This window comes from Camelus bactrianus, chromosome 4 (genome assembly GCF_048773025.1).
Source record: "Camelus bactrianus isolate YW-2024 breed Bactrian camel chromosome 4, ASM4877302v1, whole genome shotgun sequence".
Taxonomy (NCBI): Eukaryota; Metazoa; Chordata; class Mammalia; order Artiodactyla; family Camelidae; genus Camelus; species Camelus bactrianus.
This window is the reverse complement of record NC_133542.1, coordinates 65,584,445-65,608,432: the sequence shown is the minus strand read 5'-3', so window position 1 is coordinate 65,608,432 and position 23,988 is coordinate 65,584,445. Positions and strand designations below refer to the sequence as shown.

Below are 23,988 nucleotides of genomic sequence, written 5' to 3'. Positions count from 1 at the left end.
CTTATGCTTTAGTACAGCACGCAGACTGCCTAGGGCCCACAACACTTTTAGGCGCCTAAAAATGTTTCAAGTTCTTTTAAAATCAGAAGAGAAAAATAAACTTTCAGGTTGAAGAAAATGATTTGCTATATAACATCACTATATTTATTTCTATATCAACGCAGTTGCAAAATATGCAATGTAAATAAGTATCATATATTACATAAATATATGTATCTACAAGCACAAGGCAAAAGTACTCAGACGAAAGTCAGAATGCAGCTAAACTTTCTGGGAAAGTGATAATAGCAGACCAAGTTGGAAGAGGGGAGGTAGTGGCCAAATTGTGAAAAATGTGGTCACAATTTCTCCCCTCCTTACAAAGACACTCCTAAGGGAGGTTATGAGGGACATAGGTGAAACATAGGGCAGAAGGTGCCACTTCCTAGCTGTATGCTCTTGGGCAAGTGACTTGATCAATCTGAGCCTCAGTTTCGCCATCAGTAAGATGGGGATACGTACCTCCTGGGGTTGTTGAACCTAGAGTGCCTTGGACCTTGCCGCTAGGTACGAATCGCTCAATACATACATGTTGAATGAAAGCAGTAAATGTGTGCTTAGCAGTGGCCGGCGTACGGTAAGAGTTCAGTAAGAGGTAGCTGCTGGCATAAAAAACTAGTCAAAAGTCCCCTAAGCAACAACCCTAGTCCTGCAAGATCCAGAAGTACCTCAGCAAGTCCTACGCGAACTTGCGCAGAAACTTCCCCAGGAGGAGAGAACACGGGGTTACGCTTGCGCATAAGCGCTTTCCTCCAAGCCCTTCGGGCGCGAGAGGCAGTGGGGCGGGCTCGACTGCGGCGCGACGAGTCTAGAGGGGAGGACTGCGGAAGGGGCGTGGCCAGCAGGCCGGGCCCAGCCATCCTCTTCCGGGCTCCTGCAGCTGCGCGCGCATCCTCCTCCCCCCTTCTTTTGTGGTCCGGCCCATTGCGAGGGTGACAGGAAACCCTGTGCAGGGAGCGCCGCCATCTTGGACCTGCCCGAGGAAGATCTTGGGGGAGGTGCGGGAGCAGTCGCCTCGTCCACCGCCACTGTCGCCGGCCGTCTGCAGCTTCTCGGCCAGCCCGCTACCTGCCGGGGCCTCGGCCGACCGCCCCCGCTCCTCTCCCGCTGCGTCCACCTCTTCTTCCTCGTCCTGACGCCCCCCTCCCGCCCGGAAAGCTGCCCAGCCACCAGCAACCCCCCAGGTAACCTAGGCCTTCCGCAGTGTCCGGCGGGCCGGGGCCTCCTGGTCCCGCTCTCTAAGGGCCGGGGGTGGAGACGATGGCGGGCTCGGGCCGCAGGAGGGCGGGCGGCGCCGCAGGGCAGGCAATGTCAGGCCGCGGCAAGCCGGGGGTCGGCGGTGGGCGCCACGGCGCCGGACCTGACGGGACTCCGTGAAGGGGCGAGGGTGTCCCCGCGCAGCGCGCGCCGAAGCCCCGGGTCCTCCCCGCCCAGCCGAGGGCTCCGGGGCGAGGCGTGCGGGTAAGGGTGTGTTCGGCCTCGCCTTCCTCGCCTCCTCGGCCGGACTGGGCTGACTCGACTCGCACCTCCCGCGGGCTCAGTCTCCTTGCCGCCGCTGTCGGCGGCCACCGACCTCCCCCGCCGCGTTTCTCGGTGCTGGTTGCGCCGCCTTGCAGCCCACGAGCCCCGGACGTGGCATTCTGTCGCCCATAGGCCGCGTCTGGCCCCGAGCACAAAAGGCGGCAGCAGCCTGCAGCCTCGCCGGCATCTTGGACCGGCTCCGGTGTCCTTGTCGATGTGGGTAGACTGTCTTGGACTCGGGCTGGTCAGGGGTCTAGGGGTCCGTGCTGGCGAGGTTCTAGTTTGGGTGAAGCCTTGTAAGGTCTGTGGCATCCTGTAAGGCCCCGATTCTAGGTAGCATCTAGAAATAACGAAGACAAAAAGTTTTGGTATTTCTAAAATTTAAGAGAAGAAGGCGGAACAAGCGTGTTTCGGTGGTTTGCACTTTGCTGTGTGCCAGACACGGATTTAGGTGTCTTTCTACAAGTTTATCTTGAGCCTATTGGTGTTAAGTAGAGTATCTCCGTCTCACAAGTGAGGAAACTGAGGCTTGAAGGTGTGATGTGGCTGATTAAATGATGGTACATAACAAACTGAAGTTAGGCTAGGGCTACATACATGACTGTTTAAAACATAGCTACACCTTAATTCCTTTATTCTTATGTCTGCATTGGATGACAGCTGATTACTCCTTTATAAAACCCAGTCTTGTGTCAGACATAACCCTGCCAGTCCTCATTCTCATAACCCCAGAAGAGCGATGGCAAGACCTCCATTTTATATTTGAAGAAAAAACTGGGATTCCCAGAGGTCAGGTGATTTCGTGGTGGTCCCACAGCAAGTGTCAGGGTCTAGATTTGAACTCTCGTAGTTTACTGCTCACTTCATTACTATCACACCTGCCTTTTATTTAGATGTGGTTATGGGGTTCATATTTGCCCTCACAATAATCCAGCTCCCACTCCTCCATTCCCCAAGGCTTTGCAAAAAATTTTTTCAGAGTTCCGCTTACGCCCTTTTGTTTTACTTGATCATGTCTTGAAACGTGTAGTGGTTAGGAGTTTTGGAGGGTTCCCACTCCAGTACTGCCACTTCCTAGGTAAGTGACCTTAAGCAAGTTACTTAACGTCTCAGACTCTGTCCTTAATTATACAGGGGATAACTGTACCTACGTTTTATAGTTGTGAGAATTAAATGCGGTTTAAAACCCTTAGCACATTGCTTGAAATACAGTAAGTGCCCTATTTTGTGTAGCAGGTATGTAGTGGGTGCTTAATATATGTTGAGCAAGTTAGAGGAGCATGGCTTTGGAGAGCTGTAGAGTTAGACCCGGGCTTTAACCTTATCTTTCCCTCTAGTACTATATGACTGTGGATGTATCTCATCTCTGAGCTGGTTTCCTTATCTGTAAAATGAGTTTTTAGGATTAGAGATTGCTTATAAAGTACTAGCATATATTAGGCACTCAGTGAACAGCAGTTACTGTAAAGATGTAAAACCTTTAGATTTTAATAACTTTAAAAAAATTCCTTGGAATTAAAGCTACATATTTAAAAGTTTTTGTTTTTTATATTTCACATTAAACTTTATAGTTGTTGCATACTTCAGCTGTGCAGCAGAATTTGGAGTGTTCTTACAACTGATTTTTATCAGTATTAAATGTTTTTGTATAATCTTAGATGATGCACATTTAGAGGAAAATTTCTTTTTTAGAGGAAACTTTTGGTTAAGGCAAGTAAAATATTTTAAACCTAGGGCTATTGAGAGATGTTTACTTTTTTTGTAAAAGCTTGAAACAGTTTATGTGGTTAAAAATGCTGGGCATGGCTGGAGACAGCAGTGTACAAATAAAGATATCAGAAATACTATACTTTTTAAAACCTTTTTATTCTAGACAGTTTTAAACATACACAAAGTAGAGCAGTATATTGAACCTTCATATACCCATCAGCCTGTATTAACAGTGATCAGTCTTGTTTCATCCATATATACCTGTATATTTTTTGAGGCAAATCTCAGACATAATATCATTTCATCTGTAAATTTTTCACTATTGCTATACCTTTAAATTCTGGTAGTAAGTGCAGGGTTTTTGTTTTGTTTTGCTCCTAAGTACTTTTCTTTATGGACAGAGGGGCAGTATGAGAGTACTTTTATTTCTCATTCATAGCATACTATCATAATTAGCTGGAAAATTTTCTTGACACACAAAGGAATCCAATTTTTTTATTTTACATGTTAATGTATATAAACATGTGACATTAAATACCTTGTCAAACATGAAGTGATTTTTAAAGCGGATCTCAGAAATGAGTGGATTATTTTCAGTGGTTGCATTATCTATAAGGAAAGGAAATTGACCGCTTGTTTTGATTAAATTAGTATAGTAGAGTAACTACCAAGTTTTTGTGTCCACTTAACTGACAAATCAAATAGCATTCCACTTTAGTGGACTTGTAAGCAAACCAAAACACTTCTGTTCTTGAGTTCCATGAAGGGAAGGACAACATACATACATACATTTGATCATTACTGTATTGTCAGAGCCTAGTGGAAGGCCACCTGTTTAGTAGATAATCAGAAATACTTCCACGTTGGAATCACAGAAGCAGTCTATCTTGGCTTACGTGTTTTTAAACACTGTTTTGCATATAAAAAATAACAATAAAGATCAGAATTTAAATCACCTGGAATATTTTTATTTGGTGGGTTGCTTTTTTTCCTGTGTTGTCTTGACTCAGTTATATAAAAATTACACAGTAACGTCTTATGTTCTAAGAGTAGAATAAAATAACTATGTAACAGTTGCAAAAGGATTAGTCAGTGCATAAGTTGACAACAGTAAGGAGCCAAATCATTAAAAAACAAAAAACACAGAAAAAATACTCCACATTATTGGAGTGTTTTATTTTGGTTGTTTTTTGAGGCTGATTACATGAGTGATTTCATATGATGTTCCCCATATTATTGTTAAATGTGGAAGTAATATTGGAAATATTATGAATAGAAGTTTTTGTTTATTCTTGTTTTATATTAGAATTGTATATAAAAATGCTTTAAAATATTTAACAGACCTTTATTTTCTTCACTTTTAATATTTTGGATTATCAGTGAATACAGTACATGTTTATAGTGTCAGTGCAGGGAGACATATATAAAGAAGGTTAATAATTTTCCCCTTCCTTTTTTCTACTCAACCCATGTATTCATTTTCCACAGTTCGGTGTGTATCTTTCTATATTATATGCATAGAGGATTGAGTGTGTGTATGTGTTTAAAAATGGGTATCCTATTTCATAAAACTGCAACATGCTTTTTTTCCCACATAAGATCATGAATTCATTTCCAGGTTAATACATATATCTAAATGGTTTTTAAACTAAATGCATATTATTTCATAGTAGGGATGTACTTTATTCAGCCATTTCTTTGGGATGAGTGTGTAGGTTGTTTCTGGGTTTTTTTGCTGTAAAAATGCTACTTTAAGTGCACTTGCACCTGTAACCTTAGGGGTTCATGGTTTTATTTCTGTAGGCTACTTCTATGTGGGCTTCTTGGTCAAAAGGAAGTCTGGATTATTTTTAAGATTTTAAAATATACTGATTACTTCCCCAAAATATTGTGGCATTTCAGACTCCCACAAGCAGTGTTTGAAAGTGCCTACCTTCACATCTGCATCTACACATATCAAAACTAGTTATTTATATTTCTGTATAATTTTATTTGGAAAGGTGATTCAGTACATGAAGACAGTGTGATTCTGTTTTGGCACAATAATGATTAGTGTTTAATGTGCATTTAATAACCACTTAGATCTATATTTATTGGCCTGGAAATAGATCCATGATATTGTTAAGTGAAAAAAAGCCTGTTGCAGAGTTTCATGCAATAACATACCCCATTTAAAATATATTTTAAAATATATTTCTCACCTCAACAGTGGTATGTTTCATGTTCAAAAGATGAGGTTGAGAAATCCTTTGTTAAAGCATCATTAAGCACAGTTAATATTTAAACAGGGCCATCAACAATTTTTCTTTTTTAGTATGCATTTAGTAAACAATTTGCTTGACAGCCAGAAAGTTTAGAACTAAATTTTACATGGCTGATAGTAAAACTGTTACCCTAAACTTTTAGTATTAATTATCCTCCATCTTTCTCTGATTTTTATTTTTTGCTTTTATCAGTCTACATTCATGTGTGTATATATGTAGGTATGTATGCCTTTAATAAGCTACTTTAGATAGAGAAGATCATGTTCTTTGGAATCAGGCCTGGGTTCAAGTTCCAGCTCTGCCATTTACTAAGTTTGTAAACCAGTCAAATTAATGAATTCCTCCAAACCTCAATTTTTTCCATTTTTACATGGACATAATGGTAATAACTCTGCAGAGTTGTAAGAATTAAGTAAGAATTATATGACAGTATAGGGAAAAGTAGTGCAGATCATCACATGGTTTACTCAACAAATGTTAGTTCTCTTCAGAAACATTTTGGGATAGGTATAATATGAATTATTGTTACTAGTTTTATCATTTACCCATATCTACAAATCCCGATCGCAGTGCATCCTCTGAATGTAATTATTTAATACTGCTTATTCAGATTATTAAATTAGAACTGAGTGAACTGAGAAAGGTTTGTATCCCAAAGTACCAACATAGGGTTTCATGGTACATCTCATAACTGTGGAGGAGGCCAGATAGTATAGTGATGAAGAGGGGGTTCTCTGCAGTTAGAGCACTGTAGACTTGACCACTTAGCTCTGTGATGTGGGCATATTACTTGTTGAGTCTTTCCTTATCTGTAAAATGAGGATAATAGTCACTATTTTATCAGGGTAGTAGTGAGGATTAAATGAGATTGCTTGTAAAGTATTTAGCACATTGCCTGGCATATGTTAAGTGCCCAGTAAATGGTAACTATGACAGTTGGGTTTGTTATTAGCTTACAAGTTGTTCATCAGGTATTTTAATGATGCTTGTCTGTGTTGTACTTTTTTTCCTAAAGAAATCAAAGGTATTAAAGGAGGTCTTTATATGTGAATTTTATTCAAATGGTTTTTGTAAAACATGGGAGAAAGTGCATTTTAATCACACCAGTAGCTGTGCACAAATTACAGAATATCACCAAGGGTTTTTAATTAGTGAATATTGTTGTGTTGAGTGAACTCATGTTTTCAGAGTGTTTGAACTAGACCAATGCTTCTTGTTCTCACCAACCCTTTTTTTTTTTTTTTTAATTCTAAGTTCTCAAAGTAGAGCAGAAGCACCCTTGCACCCTTAAGTGATGGGAGAAAAACATATTTCCCCTTCCAAAGCTAGTTACAAATATATTCATCACCTTAACGTTGGTATGTTTCATGTTCAAGAAATGCTTTGTTAAAGCAATATTAAGCATAGTTAATATTTAAAAGGGGCCACTTGAACATAGTTCTACTGCAGAATACGTAATTTTGAGTGAATGCTATCAATAAACTATGGGCATCTATTTAAACCTCGTTAGTATTTTACCTTAGAATAAGAAAAGAAGGACCTGTTGTATTAGTGGCTATAGTGCTAAATATTTTCTGCCTTCCTGTCTACTGAAATTAGTAAGTTTGAGTAGTTTTCCTTTGCTCAGCTTTTAGAGTTTTTAATTTTTAAGAAATTTGAACCAGAAAATTGTGTGGTGAGATGGACACAGGATGCTGGTGTTCAGTCTGAAATAGTGATCATTCTCTTTTATTTGGAAATAGTTTATACTAATTAATGCTTGGTGATTAAAGAAAAACATTTTAAAAATTAGTCATCTCAGTAGATATTTAATTAACGAGTGCTTATGTGATAATTAGCAAGTACAGAAATTAGTACAACTAGGATTGGATTGTAATTTCATGGTCAGCCTTTAGAGCATTTTGAGTAGAAATTGGGGTTGTTAGACACCATAGTTTTAACATAATAAAATGAAGGGAAGCAAAGTATGTACAGTTAACAACTTTCAGTTAGAAGTGGGAAAGGAAATAGGAAAATCAAAAGGGGAGGAGCTTGAGATAAATAGTCATTTAAAGATGACTAAATAATTACTTTCCCCCAAGTTTGAATGGGGAAAAAGAAGTTTAAAAGAGGAGTTAAAAATTAATTACAAGAAAAGAGCCTGGGAGGAATGTAGACCAAGAAGTTAATAAGCTTTAAATATCATTTTTACTGTGAGATTATTTTTTTCCCATGTCTTTAGCATCTGGTTCAGAGATATGGTGAATAAATCTAGACCAGTCTGAACCTCAGGATCAAGCTCATTCTTAAAAGATATGAGTTCCTAGTACCTGGAAAATGGGAATCATATTATTAGTAAGATGTTCAGAATCAGAGTTACTTTAACTAGAAAAACTCCTTTTTTGAAAGAACTGGTTGAGGGAGTTTTCTGTGATGTTGAAGACTGATTATAAATGTTACAACATGTCCCACTTTTGTTGAATGGATTTCATACAGCTAAGTGAGAAGACTGTTGTTTGAAATGATTGTCTCATAATTTGCTGTAGTTAACAACTTCCTCTTCCCTAATAACAATAATTCACTTATTTAATATATGTATTTTTCTACAGGTTAAATTTTATTAGTTTTAAAGAAATTTTATTTGAAATATGACATTGAGTAAGGTGTTAATTTCAGTAACTGAATCTCCCCAATCATTAAATGTCTGGCTTGTGTGTGGTAGTTGGCCAAAACAGTAAAAACCAAATCAAAAAAAAAAAAAAAAAATACTGGAAATCAAAATTTTAAAAATGGGTTAAACCCTTATACATATAAAGAATTTTTGTCTTTCTTTAAGCTGCAGACTGGTTTGAGAATAGATTTTTTTTCTTTCAGTTTTATTGGGGAATAAATTTTACTGAAACTTAATATCAGTATTAGAATTCACCTCTTACTCTCTAGTACTTAGCACAGTGTCTGACACATTCAAGGCATTCATTTGAATAAATTGGAGAAGTTTTCTCTTTAGGTTATTAAAAGTAGGAGAGAAATTAGAATTCTTTAGGTTGTCTTATCTGAGGGTAAGGAATGGGCTATGATCTTTTGAAATATCTTCTAATACATAAACTTTCAAATTTTACAACCACAAGTAGTATTTTACACCATTATTTCTCTTAACTCCTAGCATAATATATATAGCACGCATTTGGTATATTGTTAATCTTCAAATCCTTTGTTGGATTGAGCCACATGAAATCATCAATAAGTGACTTTTTTTTAATCTATAAGAACAACAGTTTCATGTCGTTCTAAGTCTGACATTCATTTGGTTTAGAAATAATATGATTGCTTTGGATGCTACGCTAACCTTTGATCTAAAGTAGGGTAAAAACGTTATTTTGTGTTTATAAGTTGATGCTTAATTTTTATTACATTCAGTTATAAAATCAGAGTTTCAAACAAATAGGCCATCAGTAATTCATTTGATCATTTAACAGATATGGGGACCTTAATAAGAGAGGAGGATTATTTATAATGATATTTAACTTAAATTTATAAAAATTTTCTTGTTTGAAGTTTTCCAGAGTAACATTTCTTATTGGATATTTCCAAAGTGAAGTTTGGAATTGTTTTGATATACATGGTTTCTTATATCTCTATGGATAATACATGAGAATATTAAAGCAGCGTTCATCCAAGAGAATTTGTGTATTTGATCAATTTGGGAAATGCAATTTTGCTCTAACTTACTGTAACCAACATTTTGTTTATAGTCAGTGTGCTTTATTTTATATCTCTTTAAAGGATAGCCGTGATCAGCTTGGATAACTTATGTATATTTTTTTCTGATGTAACAATTTTCTTTGTTTTTAGTGCCACCATGGCAACTGCACCGTACAACTACTCTTACATCTTTAAATATATTATTATTGGTAAGTTTATTTAACTTACACTCTTGTTCTCCAGAGAATGTTAAAATACAAAATATTTATATACTAATATTTAACATACTACCCCAGAAGAAGTGAATGATTTTCTCATTGCAAAATTAAAACTCCTTTGGGGGAGGGTATAGCTCAAGTGGTAGAGCACATGCTTAGCATGAATGAGGTCCTGGGTTCAATCCCCAATACCTCCTCTAAAAACTAAATAAATAAACCTAATTACCTCCCCTCTATCAGAAAAAAAAAACTCCTTTGATAAGATTTATTTTTGCATTACTGATGTACCTTTTGTTTTGTGGCCCTAAGTACTTCTATTTATCTGCGTACCTTTGAAGTGATGTTGGTTTTTCTTGAGGGCTACCAGAAAGCTTGCTAATACTGGGTATGAGATTAATTTCCTAGGAGTGCAGATACATTCCAAAAATATGAAAACTTTCAGAGCCCCCTGGAGTCCAAAAATTGATAAAGAGCATTGATTAATTGTGTCATACATAAAATATAATGGTGGTTTTTCTGTTTAATTTCAAGATTTTGCTCAATTTAAAAGACAATGCTGTTTATCTAAATACAGTTTTTAAGAGCACAGTTGAAAGTACACATATTTTTCTGTCAGTTCTTCACATTATAACAGTTTGGTTTAATACTGAGCTTTTGTGGCTTTATTGTAATAATTCCTTCACCAGAGGTTAAATTGCTTTTAGTACAGTCAGATATGACATCTATTCTGTTATGGTTTTCATTTAATGCCATTCTTTTCTTTTGTAGAATTCTACAAGAAATACAAGAAATATGAGATAAGATGGGATCTAGTGAATCAAGCTTCCAAAGCTTATTATTTCTACTTGTTATATGCTGCCCTGTTGGTCACTCCTAGGAGTCTTTGACTTTTATGTGTGGGTTAAGGGGAAAAAAAACTATATAAAATGTTGAAAAAGCTTAAATTAAAAAAATACTATTAACAACAGTTCCTCTGTTAAAAAGCTCTTCCCAGCTGGTGCCTATTTATTAACATTGTTCATGACCACATTCTATCACTGCTGAAGGTTGGGAGTAGTTGATTTGTGTATCAGTGAAAACAGACCCTGAGGATCTTTTGAACTCATTACAAATTAGGGAAGTAAAAATTTTTAACTGTTCTAGAAATTTGTGATGTGATACAGTGAAAGGGGTCTAGCAATCACTGCATATAAGGCTGTAAAATTGAGAAATGTAATTACCACTTGAACCATTTTTTTATACAGGGGACATGGGAGTAGGAAAATCTTGCTTGCTTCATCAATTTACAGAAAAAAAGTGTAAGTTCAATATGTAAGGTAAAAACCTTAGTAAATTCTTCATTGTCACTTTCCTGCCTTTTAAAAAGTGTAATTTTCAGCATACTCTATGCGATTAAATATAGCCTTTCTCTATATGTGCACTTGTGTTTTTAGGGAGTAATTTTTTTTAATAGTAGCAGATAAAATGAAATATACCTGCATGTATAGAATGTTGATTTTTATATGCCGTGTATAATTTGATTGACTCGTTTAGGTTTTTTGATAATAAAAACGTAAATTTAAAAAAATTATAAAAAATAAAAATGTATGCTATAGTATCAAATTTAAGTAATCTTTTTATTGTTCTCTGACTTTCCAAGCTAGAAATTACCTTAGCGGAAATTTGTTCATATATCACTTGCTAATAACTAAATAATAATGGATTGGAAATATTTAAAATGGAGTTCTTTCTACATTCATGACTGGATGATTAAGATTCAAAGTACTGCTCTATCTTGGGTGGTAGGGGAAGGGGGTATCTTATTTTATATAGGCTAAATATAGTTGAAATTGTTTCCATATAGTTTAAATATTCCTATGGCATTTTTTTGCTTAATATTTTATGATGCATCCAGCGGTCTTTGTGTCCTTGTACAGGAGGATAATAGTAGGTGTAGGTTTTCAGTGGCCTAATTTTAAAGAAAGGACTAATAAGCTTGTCCTATTGGATTAGACATACATAACTTGCCAATATATAATGGTAAGCATATATTAAATATGATTTTCTTTGAGATATTGATAATGTTTTACAGGGTAAGTATTTGACTGAAAATGCCTAGAGTCCTAAAACTATTGATTGATTTGTTACATGTAATGATTGTCAGAAGGTTAAATAGTATAATGTTGGTATTATGAAGAGTTTATTAAAATCTTTATTTTTAATTAACAGATTCTTTTAGTCCAGGGGGCAGCAAACAACTTGTGGGCCAAATCAGTCACTGCCCATTTTTATACATAAAGTTTTGTTAGAATGCAACCGTGCCCATTTTATGTATTGTCTATGGCTACTCTTGTGCTTCAGCAGCAAAGTAGAGTTGATTTATTATTTGGTTCATTACAGAGGCTTGCTGACCCCTGTTCTAGTCCAGTCAGATCTCTTTGACTTCTTACTTCTGTGTTTTTGCTAACTTTTTTTAGTGCAAGCTTTAGTCTGTTTATAGCCTTCAGTATTAATAAATTATAATTAATAAATCATTTGATTATCCAGTGCATTATTTCCCCACTAGTCTTACTTTGAAGCTTTCTGGAAGTTGGAATATTATATTGTATTTCTTTTCTTTCCTAACAGTTATGGCTGACTGTCCTCACACAATTGGTGTTGAATTTGGTACAAGAATAATTGAAGTTAGTGGCCAAAAAATCAAACTGCAGATTTGGGATACAGCAGGACAGGAGAGGTTTAGGGCTGTCACACGAAGCTACTACAGAGGAGCTGCAGGAGCACTTATGGTGTATGATATCACTAGGTAAGAAATTAATAATTTTCAGCCTTCCTACTTGAAAAAGGAAATCTACTTTAGGCACTGTGGTTTCTTTTTTCAATTGATTTAGGCATTCTTTAGTTTGTAATTGTGTGACTATAAATGAACTTATTTAGGCTTATAGTTTCTTTAAATTGCTGTGTGTAAGACTTGATATATGATACAATATGTTGATTTCCTTTTCTGAAAATGGGTATGACTGAAGAACTTTAGGAGATGCTGGTGGAGCTAATGGAAAAATACTGTTCTGAAAAGCAGTATCAGTTGAATTATTTGAGGTGAAATAGTATTTTACACCAAACTGTTCTTTTGACTTCGGCAGAAAGGAGGCACATCTTGAGGAGTTACTCTATTCAACCTCTAGTGTTAAAGTTTACACCTCTTCAAAATAAGGCCAAGCAAAGAATTAAGTAGTTTTCCTAATCCAACATGGTAGATTACAAGAAGTTCTCAAAATTGCATCTGAAGTATTTGTTCATTTACTTAAATTCTTTTTTGTCCTAAAATGGATTGAAGTAGCTCGTGATACTTCATGCAGCAAGATTAAATTTATTTCAACTCTGTTATTTCTGGAAACTTAAAGCACTTGATACAAAGTAACAAAGCTGCACCTTAAATGTTAGACTTTGGAAAATTGTGTGTCACTTCATTAAACTCTTTGCTGTTTGCCTACTGTAAGCTAGAAAATAAACTGAATCACCTTTCATTTTAATGCAAAGTGCCAGTGTAAAGCACTGTGCCTCTTGTCTCACTTTTGGGGTTAGAGATAGCAAGTGGGACCAAGTGATAATTAGACTTTCAAGTGTATTTCCTTTTGGGAAATGCTTTATACTGTTTCTTCTTGAAGGGTCACAGTGCACATTAGCATATTAAAACCTTGAGAAGTTCTGTAGTAAATTAACTCTTTAACTTTGTTTAATTTGATGTTTCCTAAGGTTATTTTATTGAAGACACACTTTGGGAAATGCTGCCTTAGAATAAGGATAGTGGATGATTGTAAATATAGTCCTTGAAGTTTTACTAAATTTTAGAATTGGATGGTCTCAGGTAAAACAGAATGAGACAGCTTTAACACTCTTCACTAGAGCCAGGCAATTAGTAATAACATGATCAGTAAATCGTTTTGTGGGAAGATTATTAAAGAACCTGGCTTTCTGTACAGGACATCCTTTTATGAGGGAATGCATTCCTGAAGACTTTGCACAATTAAAAACTCATGCATTATTAATAAAATTTAGATACAGTTAGTATGCTTAGAGTGTATCTGTCTACAGTGTGGTAGTTTGTTTTGCTCGTTGTATGTGTATTTTTTTATTCTAGCTTTATTGAGATACAATTTATATAGAACATTGTGTAAATTTAAGATGACTTGATATGTGTGTATATTTTGCTTTTAAAGGTACTTTTAAGCATAGTAAGTACTTTTTGGTAAAACTTGTGTCTATCTGAGTCATCAACAGTACTCTGCTGGAAACAACCCAAATGCCCATCAGCTGATGAATGCATAAACAAATATGATATATCCATACAGTGGAACGTAATTCGACCATTAAAAGAAAAGAAACATTGATACGTGCTATAAAGTAGATGAACCTAGGAAACATTTTGCTAAGTGAAAGAAGCCAGACGTGTAAGGTCATAATGTTGTATGATTCCATTTAAATGAAATACCCAGAGAGGCCAATGCGTAAAAACAGAAGGTGGATTGCCAGGGAATGAGGAGTAAGTGCTAGCGGGTATGGGGTTTCTTTTTGGGGGTGATGAACTGTTTTAGAATTAGAGTGGTGATCATTGCACAACTTTGTGAATGTATTAAAAACCACTACATCATATACTTTAATAAGATGAGCTTTATGGTATGTTTGTTATGTCCCAATACAACTGTTAGTGAAAAAAAAAGTACTTTGGGCTTTAGACAAGTACTTTCTTGCTGGAGTGATACTTCATAGTGACATTGATGTTGCAGCCGTGACTCTGATTTTTTTACTTTTTTTTATTCTACTCTTAATCCTTGACATTTTGCAAACTTAAAAGTCCCTGCTTTAATAATACTTTTTATTCTTGGCATTAACTCTGATTGTAACAGGGTACTTTCCTAAACTGGCAGCATAGCTTATCATGACAGTTTGGCTGTATCAGCTGTTTGACATAGTGTATCGAACCTCCATGCCAAAGTTAGGGGTATTTTAGTGCCCTTTTTTTTTTAAGCGCTAGTACCACCAATTAATGAATATTTGGATAATACTATATTTATAGATTTGAAATTATGATGGTAAATTTTAAATTAGTAATGAAATAATTACTAAAAGCATTAGCAGAAGTAAAGGTACATGTAAATAATACAGTTTACATGATCTTGATACTACTTACAAAGAATGTGTAGGTTTTCCTGTTTACCAAAGTGGTGGCTGTTTGTAATTCACTCTTGCTGTCAGCTTTGACGTTTTAAAATACATTGAAATAAGTACTTCGGGGCTTGTGTTGTGTAAGATTTTGTGTGCAAAGCAAGGTATATCTGCTGTGTAAAAGCAGAGTGTGCTAGTACTACAAATACTGAGGAATGATAAGGCTTGTGCTTTTTAAAATTTATATTTGACCATTGCTTTACTTAGAAAATTTTAAAACATTGGGAAAAAGTAGTTATTTTATGTGACCTTTTTTTGACATTTAGGTGGTGATTTGTGTGTAATATGTAAAAAGGGTCTGAGTAAGGAGTTCTTTTCAGTTTTCACTGGAAAAGGATTAGGTATTTGGAATATCAGGTTTTATATGAGCACTGGCTGCTGGAGATCATGGAATATATTCATAAGGCTGAAGTCGAAAACACTTTGAGGACATGATGTGTGTAAAGGGGTCTACACTTGGCTCTGAAATCATTTAAGTCTTCATGGTTTTCTGTTTCTTCACCTGTTCAGTGAGTCTGTATAAATCAAACATTTTTAATCTTCAAACTTTTTAAAATTTTGACCTCTTTGGTAAAGTCTAATTAATATTAATGGTATACTTTGTATATTATTGTAAATTATTTGGGTTTGTCTGCTATCTTAGGTCCTGCTAGGCTAGTGTAAATGAACACATGAGTTTTTAAACTCTTGCTTGGAGAAACTAGAGAAGTAGGGCAGTCTGAATCCTAAAATGACTTAACTGCTGATAAATAAACTCACTTTCTAATATACCTGGGGACTTTAATTTCCAGTCAGATATATTAAATGTCTTTTTAAAGCCATTTTTAAATGCTGTTGTAGTTAGCTTACTCTTTAAGGAAAGGTGAATTTTATACAGTAGTGTGGCTGTCTTGGTTTCCAATTTGAAAAATTTAAAGACAGCTGCAAAAAATGTTTTCTATTGAATGTGTCATTGGTTAGATATTTTGGTACTATTTTGTCTCCGATTTTGTGATTGAAAATCTGGATGATTTAAAAATAATTTTAGTTTTTATTTCAGACTGAAAATTCTGAGTTTAGAATTTTAAACAGTTTATTCCTGACATGTAAGTGATTATAGAGTTGTTGCTTATTGAGTTATTTATTTAAAAACAGTAGATTTGGCTAGATTTTTGAAAAGTATGTGTTTACATTCAACAGTTGTTCTTTAGAGTAACAATCTAGTCGAATCAGAAATACTTTTTAAAGGATCTGTTGATTAAAGTGTATATTTAAAATATCTGTTGAAGTTTTTTTCCTATTGAAATGGCAACTGTATGTGGCAGTCACAAATGTAAACTTTAATTTTTGCAGAAGAAGTACATACAATCACTTAAGCAGCTGGTTGACAGATGCAAGGAATCTCACCAATCCAAATACTGTAAGTTAAATGACATCTGTTACACAGAAAATTTAAGATCTAAGTTGACCCAGAAAGGAAAGCCATTTGCTAATAAGTGAGCTTTTTTGGGTACTATATTTGGGTACTAAGAATGAGAGAATCTGTTTTATTCTTAAATTAATTGAAGCAAACTTTAAACTCTTTTTTGTACCAATTACCCCAGGTTTCACATCTTATACTTGGTTTTTGTTTGTTCGTGGCTAAAAAAAAAGAAAATAATAAATAGGGTGTCAAGTAAAGACTATGAAATCTGAAACTATTGCTTTTTTCTGCATTAGTTTCATAAAATGTTACCATTGGAGAAAATTGGGCAAAATGTATGAGGGATTTCTGTATTATTTATTACAACTGTATGTGAATCTCAGTAAAATTTCAATTAAAAATAAGGAGTTCTACACGCTTGAAAAAATCAGCTTCTTAGCCAGATGGAGAAGATACTTATTTATTGAGATTTTCAAGGCTGGCTGTCCACCGTGCTAGGCTCTGCAGTATACAAGAATAAATGTGGGTCCCTGGCCCACAGAAGGTTGTAGTCTAGCAGGACATTACCTGAGGGTATACAAGTAACTGTATTGAAAAACAGTGAAATAGGGTTAGAAATAGAGTGACTGGTATGGCACTTGGGGAAGAGGGTGCCCAGTATGAGCAGTGCCATCTGGAGAAACCAGCTTGACAGAGGAGGGGGTGTTTGAGCTGGGATTTGAGGGTTGGTAGATAAAGTCTGAGTAAATGCTGTAGAGGGTATTCCAGGAACAAATGAGGAAAGGCACAGTGCTGTGACTGACTCCAAGCTTTTCAAGAGTAAGGCCTGTGTCTCACTTAGCTTTGTACCCAGCACCTGGCAGTGGCCTGGTTTAGTAAATAGTAATTCATGATAAGATTGGCTGTTATCAGGGAACAGCAATTTAATTATTATTGAGAGTCAGTTAACATGGTTTACCTGTTATGCCAGGGACTGTGCCTGGAACTTTCACATCCATTATCATATTAAATCCACTGTAGGTATACATACAGACCTATAGATAAATGTTCATAGCAGCTTTATTTGCAGTAGCCCAAAACTGGAAACAAACTAGATGGCCATCGATAGGTGAATGGTTAAACACTCTGGTACATCCATGATTGTGGAACACTCAGCCATACAAAAGAATGAACTGTAGACACATACAGCAAATTAGCTCTCAAGGGCATTGTACTGAGTGAAAAAAAAGTTAGTCTAAAAAGATTACATACTGTATGACTCTGTTTATAAAACATTCTCAAAAAGACACAATTACAGAGATGGAGAACAGATTTGTGGTTGCCAGGGTTTGCGATTGGGGTGAAGGGTTTGAGTTGACTATAAAGAGGGCAGCACAAAGCAGTGCCTTTGTGGTGATAGAATAGTTCTGTATCCTGATTATGATGACACAAATCTGTACCTGCAGTAAAATTGCATGGAACTATACAACACACTTGAGAGTGTGTCAAACTGATGAAATCTGATAAGGGCTGTAGATTGTACCAATGTCAAGTTCCTGGGTTTGAGAATGTGCAGTGACTATGCAAGATGCTGCTATTGGGGAAGCTTGGCGGAGGGTATATAAGACCTCTCTACTCTTTTGTAAGCTTTTGCGATTTGAGTAAAATACTAAAAACAAGAAGAAAAAACTTACTGTATAAGGGTCCTTAGAGGAGAATAATAAGAAGTTAGCCATGTCCTTCCTGTCTTATTTGTGCCTCTTAAAATCTTACCTGATCTTCAGAAGAAAGAACATCTTTATTTTAAGGTCCAGCTCAAATGTTGCATTTTCTGTAACTATGCCTTTGATTTCTGTGTGGAGGTTACATACTTTCTCATTTCGTTGTTGATATATTTTGTACCTCTCTTGTTAGCATGCCACTTGATATGTCCCCTTTCATGATGGGAAGCATGGTTTGGAAATCTTAAGGAACTGGGAAAGTAGGCAGTGTTCCCATTCAGTAAACATTTCCTACTTTGAGTACCTGTCCTGTAATGGCCCTGTACTCCTGAGCCATTATGACTTTATCTACTCTGATTTTTTTTTTTAATTGATTTCTTTTTAAGTGTCATTACCTTATTCTTTAAAAGATTAGTGGACTATGTGTGAAAACTTCTTTCCTCAGTGGGCACTTGTCCACACTGATTGAAGAATGCTCACTTTTGTTGTACTATTTAACTGTCCTTGCTCAAGATTTACATTCAGGTCAAAATGGTTATTCAGTTTAAATGAACATCATTTTTTGAAAGTAGGAGAGCCAGGGGCTGTAATTTCACATGAATAAAAGTTAATGGTGGAAATCCCTTTTAATTGAAACCACCCATTCCTCAAGTATCTGTATCTGGATTACCACACCTGTCTCAAACGGGGAAAGAGGAGGGTGGGTTTGCCAGTTGGTGTCAAATAATATATAGACAGAGACAGTTTATCCCCAGCCCTTTGCCAATAAAGGCCAAAATCCTATTTCCCATGATTGCACACTTTTTTCTTAGAACTTTTCAGAGCTGCCTTTAACTTTGGCCTAACTTCACTGTATAAATGATTCCAAAGAGGATACAGGTGTGTGATACTATGCCTTGAACTCACTGCATATGTGTCCTCCCACCCCTGCTGCCCCCTATGGATACAGTCATTTGTTAGCAGTAGCTACAGACTTAGTCTGGCCTAAGGATAGTGTAGGGGAGAACAGTATTTGAAGGTCACAGTTTGTGTTTTCTACCTGACTTCTGTGTCCTTCTACCTCTGCCTCACTGAGTGACCTTTGAGAAGTCCTTGTTTGTCTTACTTGAGGATTAATTTCCTTTCCTGTAGCTGAAGAAGTTGAAGTAGTTTTCAGACTTTCTGATGGACCCAGAAACTTTTGAAAACCTAATGAAAATGACAAACCTCTTTCAGGGAATGTCCTTGTTTACAGCATTTTGTGTTTACTTTCAGTGCATTCACAGATACCCTGGAGCTTGTCCATGGACCCTTAGCAGTCTTACTCAAGAGAAATCATAATCTTTGGCCTAGACCAGCTGTGTCTCAGGCACATGAAAACAAAACAAGGCTGTTTTGTTTTTGAATGGCTTGAGAGCTGAGAATGGGTTTTACATTTTTACAGGGTTGTTAAAAAACAAAAGTCAAAGAAGTACATGCCAAGAGACCACAAACCTAAAATATATACTTTTTGCCCTTTTCAGAAAGTTTGTCAGCCCCTGGCCTAGGTGATTGCTGAGATCCCTCTTAATGCTAATCGCTTCATGATTGTGTAGTCCTGTCTGATGGATAATTGCTAGTATTTAGTTTCCTTTTTAGGCTCACATGTTTTTTCTTTCAAGATTTTTGGATTTCAGAATTTCATGTTTGATTTAAATGGTTGCTTTTTGTTTTAAGATATCTTTCTTTTGGTCACAAATTAGGTAATAATTCTCATAGGAAATAAAGCAGATTTGGAGGCACAGAGAGATGTTACATATGAAGAAGCCAAACAGTTTGCTGAAGAAAATGGTGGGTTTCTTTTAAGACTTTTGGCTTTTTTGGGTCACACATGGGAGAATTTCTAAGGATAGGTGGGATTTTGACACTACAGATTATTCAACAGTTTTTTTTTTTTTAAATGCAAACTGCTCAGATCTCAAGAATGAGGAAATAAAATGTGTTTCTACTTGAGATTCATGTTGGGGGTAGTACAGTTATTTAATAACAAATATAAAGATTGCCTCCATCTCAGACTCGTATACTCTGTGATAAAACACTGTGGCAGGAGTACTGAAGGCTGAGGGGAAACTTTTATTCACATGTTACTGAAGAGAATGTCCTTGTGAGTTAATTTGAAATGTTCTTACCATAGTCTGAATTTTATTTTTAGGCTTATTGTTCCTTGAAGCAAGTGCAAAAACGTAAGTATGGCTAAAATTAGTAGATCATTTTAATTACATTCAGATTTCTCACAGTAGAACCATATATAAAAATGTGTAATGTATATATTACATATAATGTGTAATATATAAATGTGTAATGCTTGCGGCAGGAAGAACAGTCAGCAGACATTTCTGTGCATCCTGTTTCACATTTCAAAATAATTTTTGTTACTTTACCTAAAATGTTATGCCTTGATCACGCCCATTGGTAATAAATGAATTTGTGTTAACATTTCAAAAGTGTTTGACTTTCACAACTGAGGTTGAATTTGGCATCTTGGACTCGAGTTTGGTCAACCTGTTCATTTAATACTTCTGATCACGGTAGAAAGTATGACTTAAGGAAATATACAATGTCTAAGAATAATTAGAAGTATAATTCACATTTTCTAATTGTTATCCCATGTCCGTTAATGAACCCCAGGACTCCTATCATAATTTTTCATTCATTAAGCTAAAAATTCCTTTCGGTGATGAGAAGCTAGCCCCTTCTTATTTAGCCTCATCTATACTCTTAGACCTAAGAGAACTGAACTAGATTGTGAACATGCTAAGTGTAATAAGAACAGTACAGCTCACGTGTGGCTAACCGGACCATACAGATCCTGGAATACTGTTCTGTATGTATTTGGAAATAATCATGGAATGCCCACTATAGTTACAGAAATGGCCTGTCTTAATTATTATCTAAACATACAGCATTTTAATGATTAGAAAACTTACAGTTATCTGAATAGGGTTGTAGAAACAGCCCTTAGTATTGTGTTTATGTGCTTTCCACAGAAAATATTTTCCCATGTTCTCTTAGCTCAGTCTTCTGCTAATCCTTTATTAGATGACAGTCGCTAAGTTGAAGACATCATGGCAGTTGACTAAAGGTTAGCAAAAGGTTAGTGTATAATGTCTTATCTTTCGTAGAAAGCTGTGGTTCTCCACTAAAGTTGTTGATTGCCTCTTAGGGGAGAGAATGTAGAAGATGCTTTCCTTGAGGCTGCCAAGAAAATCTATCAGAACATTCAGGATGGAAGCTTGGATCTGAATGCTGCCGAGTCTGGTGTACAACACAAACCTTCAGCTCCACAGGGAGGCCGGCTAACCAGTGAACCCCAACCCCAGAGAGAAGGCTGTGGCTGCTAGTGACCTCTTTGCCGAGGCTCTCATTTGACCTTTCACCTCTGTCTGTTGGAAGCAGTACTTTTTACTGCCTCATTGTCTTCTGTACATCTTACTGGGTTTAATTAAAAAAAAAAAAAGAAAAAACAACTCTGTTGTAAAAACAGTTTAACACAATACTAAACTGCTAAACAACTAGATGTAATCAGGTTATCAAAGGCAAGTAGAGTAATAAATCTCTCCTGCATGGTAAATCTAGACTTTTTTTCCCCCGATTGTCCTCGTGATAGGTATGTCACCAATACATGATTTACACTGAGCACTGATGCTGGACTTGATTTTTTACCCTTCCCTTTTTGGCAAGGCTTTGTCTCATTGTACGGTTTAGTTTGATGATATCTTAAGCCTTTCTACCCATCTTTAACTGTTCAAGTATGTCTGTTGTAACCCATTAACTTTATTGCTGTGAAATGACTTCTGATGATAGAGAAGGGGTTGTTCTTTAACTCCTTTTGTTTTGTTTTTGTCGGATAAATTCCCTGTTGTGTGGGTGGCATTTTTTCTTGAGGAGGTTTGCTTCTGTCCTAGCCTTGCACAGGGAAAATATCCATTTATCTTTTCTCTTGTGCTTAATTAATAGCTTTATCTTTTTTTTACACCATTTTATCTTTTTCTTTTTAGCAGAAAGTAAATATGTATAAAATTTGAAGGAACCGAACTAACAATACATTCTGTGTATATTATTTTAATGAAGAAAATAAATTGATTACTGGCATTGGAACAGTATAAAATACCAGTTTGTACAGTATGACCTATATGTGACCATGTTACTCCCTTCCATTTCACACAAGGAAATAGACACGACTGCAGTTCACATGTAATACTGGCTCCACCCTTTGGTGCTGGCAGTGTTTGGGGACATTATGCTGGAACGAGCTCCTGGCGTGAGAGGATTAACACTAGCAGATTCTGTTCCATCTTTGCACTGTGGCTTACCTGCTGATTTTCGTAACTGTTCTTGTGCAATCAACAATGTGCTAACCTGCTTTTCTCTCTTTGTAAACATTTTGCATTACAGGCTGCATTTCTTGCCTTACTGTATAGAAAAAGAAAAAAGGCTGGGTTTATTATTGCACATTTTAAGCTTTTATACCTTTATCTTCTTGGAACGGTGAGATTCTGAACCAGACAGCCAGAACCGCAGGTCTGCTGTTAAGGGATTTTAAATTGTGCATTTTTTAACACTACAGTGAAGTAATTTAAGATATCCCTTGTGTTCTTAGTGTGAGGGGCTGTTTTATGTCATGTTGGCATAAATTGTTTTGTAAAAGGGAAAGTATTTGTAACGGTGTGTCAATGTTTGTGCTGATACAAAGTAAGTTACTACTTTGCACTATGTGGTTTGGCCACTGACAAAATACTGTATTGCAAGGGAAACAATCTTCTTTAGACAACAAACTTTGTTTTACCACGTTCTTCTGTTGATTGATTTTTAATTGAGTTTATGGTTCAGGCTGGGAATTGAGAAGTTATTTGAAGTAGGATAGGTAAACCTCAGTATATTATGTAAAATGCACTCTCAGCGCAACTGCTGTGTTTAAAATACACATTTTAAATCCCTATTTACAGACACTAAAAAATACAGCTTTCTGGGTTGTAAACATGTGGTAGTACCAGAGTATTGTATAGTCAATGTTAAATAAAAGCCAAAACTGGAATGTGCAGAACATAGGATTTGGTTAATTTGTGGACTCATCTTTATTTCTGTCTTTGTTTAACTTTTTAAAAAAACAAGATACCTGGAGTAGATTGGTGTATTCTGTTACGGAACTGCAGTGACCATTTTTTGCTTACACTGTTGCATCACGAGGGACTCACCCGGGGACCATGACCTGCTGGTCTGTGTATATATTTACAGAAACAAAACCAACCAACCAGCCATGGGGGTGTAAGGTAGCAATCACAGACTCAGACTGCGCTTGTCCAGTGCAATAGCCCGACTCCCAGTTAGTTACAGTGGGTCTCATCGTTCCTGTGACAGGATTTACTCAGACTGCTGTACCCTTCATTTGATGTAACAAAATGCTATTAATCTAAATATTTGTAAATAAAGTACCTGTATCTAGATTAAATTAAAATCGTTTGTATTATTTTCTGAACTATAATAGGATTTCATATTTTCTTCAGGCAAACAGTTACTTGGCATTAGTTGCCAGTTTTTATTGCAGAATTGCCCTTATTTGTTGTATAAAGAGAAGTCTACATATGTAGCGTATAAATCCGCATCACTGAGTAAGTTGAACTAGTTTTATCCTTGTGTCTGGATCACACCTGCAGTGTTTTTTAGCCTTTTTCAGTGTGAGATCAGCGTATTTTGATGCCTGATAGTGTTCTCCCTTGACTGTACTTGGGGCCAAATTCTGTTACTTGCATGTGTTACCCCCTATAATAAACTTGGGTGCTCAAAAATAGAGAAGCCAATTGTCATATTGTACCATCTGTGCGCCAGATACTGGGCAAGTGCACTTTGGAGAGAATGTGAAATTCTTTTAATTATTAATCCGTGGAGAGCTTACTGCTTGTGTGATCAGCTGCTTTTCTGGGTTTCTCCTTGCCCTCGCACCTGTATGAAGCCCTCCTCATTAGCACTGGTGCTCAGTACTCTCGGCGTTAGACATTCCAGTATGATGTTCAAGTATTTTTCATGGATAATAAAGTGATTGATGCAGTAACTTTGATTTTTTTTTTTTTTTTTTTGGTTGGTGGTGCTTACATAATACTAGTTAGACGCAGTAAAGTATCTTTGGAAAGATGTCTTTTGGACCCAGGTATTTAGCTTCACACATTAATTACCTCACCTCTCTAGTTCCAGAAGGCCAATTTTTGAGAACATTTTTGCCCTTGCATCCATTG

At 36.2% G+C, this 23,988-nt stretch overlaps 1 protein-coding gene and 1 long non-coding RNA gene across 2 annotated transcripts in view; one reads left to right on the top strand and one right to left on the bottom strand.

Annotated features, from left to right (window-relative positions):
* The window catches only part of LOC141577488 (uncharacterized), a 28,494-nt gene extending 27,694 nt beyond the window's left edge, over positions 1-800 (bottom strand). The window contains exon 1 of the long non-coding RNA XR_012506534.1: positions 502-800. This is a non-coding gene — a long non-coding RNA (uncharacterized LOC141577488). The remainder of the gene's footprint in view (positions 1-501) is intronic.
* Positions 801-983: 183 nt separating this feature from the next.
* On the top strand, positions 984-23,807 carry RAB14 (RAB14, member RAS oncogene family). The gene is made up of 8 exons (XM_074362143.1): positions 984-1,223; positions 9,366-9,424; positions 10,678-10,731; positions 12,041-12,218; positions 15,971-16,037; positions 19,462-19,549; positions 19,911-19,941; positions 20,922-23,807. The coding sequence occupies exons 2-8, from the start codon at positions 9,373-9,375 to the stop codon at positions 21,097-21,099; spliced, it is 648 nt and encodes a 215-aa protein (XP_074218244.1). The 5' UTR covers positions 984-1,223; positions 9,366-9,372; the 3' UTR covers positions 21,100-23,807.
* Positions 23,808-23,988: the final 181 nt, after the last annotated feature.